This window comes from Vulpes lagopus, chromosome 13 (assembly GCF_018345385.1).
Source record: "Vulpes lagopus strain Blue_001 chromosome 13, ASM1834538v1, whole genome shotgun sequence".
Lineage (NCBI taxonomy): Eukaryota > Metazoa > Chordata > Mammalia > Carnivora > Canidae > Vulpes > Vulpes lagopus.
Genome location: NC_054836.1, coordinates 10,332,799 through 10,337,675, shown reverse-complemented (window position 1 = coordinate 10,337,675; position 4,877 = coordinate 10,332,799). Strand labels below are relative to the sequence as shown.

General features: G+C 34.6%; 1 protein-coding gene across 1 annotated transcript; it reads right to left on the bottom strand.

The window, feature by feature from the left end:
• Window positions 1-2,244: 2,244 nt before the first annotated feature.
• LOC121474470 (olfactory receptor 2L8-like) lies at window positions 2,245-3,183 on the bottom strand. The gene has a single exon (XM_041727329.1). The coding sequence runs from the start codon at window positions 3,181-3,183 to the stop codon at window positions 2,245-2,247; it is 939 nt and encodes a 312-aa protein (XP_041583263.1).
• Between the last annotated feature and the right edge of the window lie 1,694 nt (window positions 3,184-4,877).

Here is a 4,877-nt window from a genome sequence, read left to right as displayed (position 1 = left end):
TAAGTTTATGAACAATGGGAACATGTTTAAATAGTCAGATATTGGAATGCTTAGACATCAGAAAAATAGTAATGAATTTAGTATTTATTTAGCAAAAGAAATCATGTTAAGAAAATGAGAACTTATAAAAGGGAAGCTATCATTTCCAAAAGAGAGTTAATCAGAAGTAAAAGATTGTTCTATTATACATAACCAAAATATTGCAATGGATGCATCAAAATTCAAAATATTATTAATGAAAGGATAAACATAAGGTGTTTTTATTCACAAGAAGTAGAAGAACAATTTTAGACATTAAAAAAGGTAATGTTATTTACATCCTGAGCTACCATTTGTTGATACCAGAGTCAAGTTGGAAGGCCATGGATTCTGAACAATATATTGCCAATGAATTGTGTCTGTGTAACAGAGAAATTTGTTCTGGCCTACATATACTCCACCATTAAGGAGTGTTCACTCAGCATAATACCCTCCAGTTCCATCCACGTTGAAGTAAATGGTGGGTATTTGTCATTTCTAAAGGCTGAGTAATAGACATTCAGATCAATGTTTTCACCATGCATAAATAATCCAAATATCTCCAGTAATATAAGCATAAAAGCTCTTCTCAAAATTAAAAATTAGCAAAAATTTATTACAGCCTATCATTTGCCAGCAGTGACTAGCACTTTCAGCTATATTGATAGAAAAATGAAATTCCTAAATGTATACATTTCAGTTAAAATAAATTTGGAGAAAAGTGAGGCCAAAAAAAATCTTATGGACAATGAAGACATCACAGAACCTGTATTACTATTTATTACATATACAATTATATCAAAAATACTGTTTTCCATTTGCTCCGTATTTAATAGGTATTAATTGTGAAGAAAATGAGTCAATTGGAGAAGGACAAATATCTTTGTGTTTTAGTAGAAATGCTGGCATGCTTTCCTGCTCTTTGAACGAAAGACCTCATATTTTCATTTTGTGATGTGGCCTGTAAATTACGCAGAGTATGACCTTCCTTATTCTTCAAAACCTGAGACAGTAAAGACCATTTTTTCACTTACCACTAATGAGCAGTAATAGCGATTTACTTGAGCAGTATGTTCATCTGAGCTTACAGGTTTTTATTAGTTTTTAAGAGTGGGACCACTTTTGAAAAGTGATTTACCAATGAGGAAAATTGTTTTATAGAAGCTGACTTTCCCCCAATCTCTTTCAATAAAACTATGAAATGTACTGAGTGGAAAATAAAATATATGAAAGACATGATCTAACATAGGGATAATAGTGGCTCCTGAGCATGTGGTTTATTTTCAGTGTGTGGCTATGGGAATGTCCTTGAAATTCATATTCCTAATAACTAAATTGTTGACCCAATCAGGTTATCGTATGACCTCACAATTTCTTTATTTCTGTTGACACATCCAAGTCCTTATACTGATCTTGTGGAGTACCTGACAGGAATCACTTTTCTATTATACATCTCCCTAAAAGGGCCATAAAAGTGTTATATTTTATTCAGAATGTTATGAAAACTTTATAATTCCTGATAATACCTCAACTAAATCATTCTAAAGCTAAGTTAGCCTAAATTGAAATAAATTAGTAACACATAAGTCACAACTCAACCATGAGTTCAAGAAGTTTTCTGACTTTTAGGTAGATCTAGATATTCAGGAAACATTTATTTTTCTGTTTAGGTGTATAGGAAAATAGAAAATACGAGAACTATTATGTTGAATGACAGCTTCAGTTAGACAGTTTTCATTTTCATTTCTGTTTGAAAAAGGACCATTTCCATTGAGAACACATCAGCAAAAAATGAGTGCATTTGAAGTTCAGGAAAAAATCATTATAGTTTTAAAAAGACAATGCTTGTAATTTTTTAAAGATTTATTTATTTATTTTAAGAAAGAAAGGAAGATACAGTGAGAGTAGGAGAGAAGCAGAGGGAGAGAAAGAGAGAGAGAAAGAAAAACAGACTACCTGCTGAGAGCAGAGCTCAATGCAGGCTTAATCTCAGAACCCTGAGAACCTGAACTGAGCCCAAATCAAGATTCCAATCCTTACCTGAGTCACCCAAGTGCCCTGACAGGTCTTGTAATTACATCTATATTTGCAAGACAATTTTGTCCAGGCATGAGTGATTTTTCTTCTGATTTTAGTCCCTGCACTGTAAGCATAAAATATTTCAATTATTATACACTGATGAATGGACTTATAATAGATATCGGGTACATATGCAAAAAGCTTTGTCTACATTTTTACAAAGCAGGCTCTCTGAATTGATCGTCTCATGGCTCCCATCACCTCCTTGTTTCTCAGGCTGTAGATGATGGGGTTGAGCATTGGAGTCAAGATGGTGTAGAAGACAGACAAGGCCTTATCCTCTGTTGGAGATCTAAGTGATCTTGGGCGTAAATAAGTGTAAGCAAAAGGTACGTAGTAGAAAGTCACCACAGTTAGGTGGGTGCTGCAGGTGGAATAAGCTTTCTTCCTCCCTTCTGTAGACTGCATGCGGCAGATAGCTAGGAGGACCCGGATATAGGAAGAAGTAATGCAAATGAAAGGAAACACAAGGAAGAGGATGGTACTGACAAACACTGTGTACTCATAGACCCAGGTGTCCATGCAGGCCAGAGTCAACATGGCTGGGACATCACAGAAGAAATGGTTGATAGTTCTGGATCGACAGTAAGGTATATGGAAGGCATATGCAGTGTGGGCACAGGAGTTGATTGATCCCATTATCCAAGATCCTGTTATCATCAACATGCACACTTTTTTGCTCATACGAATGGAATAGTGGAGAGGAAAGCAAATAGCCACATAACGATCATAGGCCATAGATATCAGGAGCAATGCTTCTGCTCCTCCTAATGTCAAGAAGAAGAAGCTCTGAGCCCCACACCCAATGAAGGAGATAGACTTGTTTCCAAACACAAAATTGTAAGCCATCTTGGGGACAATTGTGGAGATGTAGTTTAGGTCAATGAGAGAGAGCTGACTGAGTAATAAATACATGGGTGTGTGGAGATGAGTGTCTAGGAAGATGAGAAGAATCATGGACAGGTTGCCAAACAGAGCCATTAGGAAAACAAGAACGATGACAATAAAAAGGAACAGGCCAATTCTTGTTGGTGGGAACAAGCCCAAAAGGATGAAATCAGTTGATGTTTGAGTATAATTTTCCATGGGGCATTGATATAATTTTCCTAAAAGCAGACAGAAAGGTCAAGTATAGATAAAGAAACTCTGTTTAATGTATCATTCTGGTCAGACCATGTATTATTTAATTTCACCAATCTTAAGTGAATAATTGAATTTTTGTATTTTAGAAGAAAACAACTTATTTTTCTGTTTTTATTTATTTATTTATTTATTTATTTATTTATTTGAGTTCGATTTGCCAACATATAGTATAACACGCAGTGCTCAACCCGTCCACTCACCCCCTCAGTGCCCATCACTGAGTCACCCCATCCCCCTGGCCACCTCCCCTTCTACTACACCTTGTTCATTTCCCAGAGTTAGGAGTCTCTCATTTTCCATCACCCTTTCTGTTTTTTCCCACTCATTTTCTCTTCTTTCCCCTTTAATCACTTTCACTATTTTTTATATTCCCTATATGAGTGAAACCATTTAAATGTTTGATCCAGAGATTAAAATTTGCAGATGCAAGCATTAGTAGCCTGTCTTTTCTAAGAAATCTTTAAAGTTATTTAAAAAGGCATATATTTATTAAGAATTCATTAGAATAAATATGCTTTACTATTGCACACAAACAATAAGTTTTGTGGAATCAGATGTTTATTCAAAATATATGCAGAGAAAATCAAAGTGAAGACATTTTATTTATTTTAAGAATAAATATTTATGATTCATAAAGTATCATTTTTCTTTCACATCTAAGACTTGCTTCTTAAGCTGCAGCAGTCTATAGCTTCTGTTGAGGAGCAATATTTTCTTCTAGAGTTCTCTTTACACAGTAGCATCGAATAAAAAATCCTTGAAGTCAGGTAAAATTATTGCTTTCATATGTTCTGAAATCTTGAATGATTCCTTATTACCAAGTACCATTTATAGAAAATCATTATTTTCTGCCTCATTTCTGCATGGTATTGTTCAATTAAACACTTCAAATAAAATATCTATACACCATACTTATGGTAGGTTTCATAAATCTGCCACAGTTCTTCAAAATAGTTTATGTTTTACATCTCTCTGTTTCTATAACATGTATATAATATACACTACTCCATGTTGCTCTTTCCTACTCAGTTTTTCTTTGTTTTTTTTTTAATAAATTCACATTCACTTAGCCAACATATAGTACATGTTCAGTTTAAGATGTAGTGTTCAATGACTTAGTTGTGTATAACATATAGTGCTCGTCTCATCATGAGCCCTCCTTAATGCCAATTATCCAGGTACCCCATCCGCCCACTCATCTCCCCTCCAGCAACATTCAATTTGTTTCCCAGAGTTAAGAGTCTCTCATGATTTGTCTCCCTCTCCGATTTCTTTCCATTTAGTTTTCCCTATCTTTCCCTTTGATCTTCTGCACTGTTATATTCCACAGGAGTGAAACCATATGATAATTGTCTTTCACTGATTGACTTATTTCAAACAGCATAATGCCCTACAGTTCCATCCATACAAATGTGATGGTAGGTATTCATCCTTTCTGAGGACTGAGTGATATTCCATTGTGTATATAGACCACATGTTTTTTTATCCGTTCATCTGTGGAAGGATAATTTGGCTCCATTACAGTTTGGATACTGTGGACATGGTATTTAAACTTCTCAATTGTAGATTAGTGTGGAAGTTCAATCACATGTATTTGTAAATTCTCCCTCTTATTTTTTTGTATATATTTTGTATTG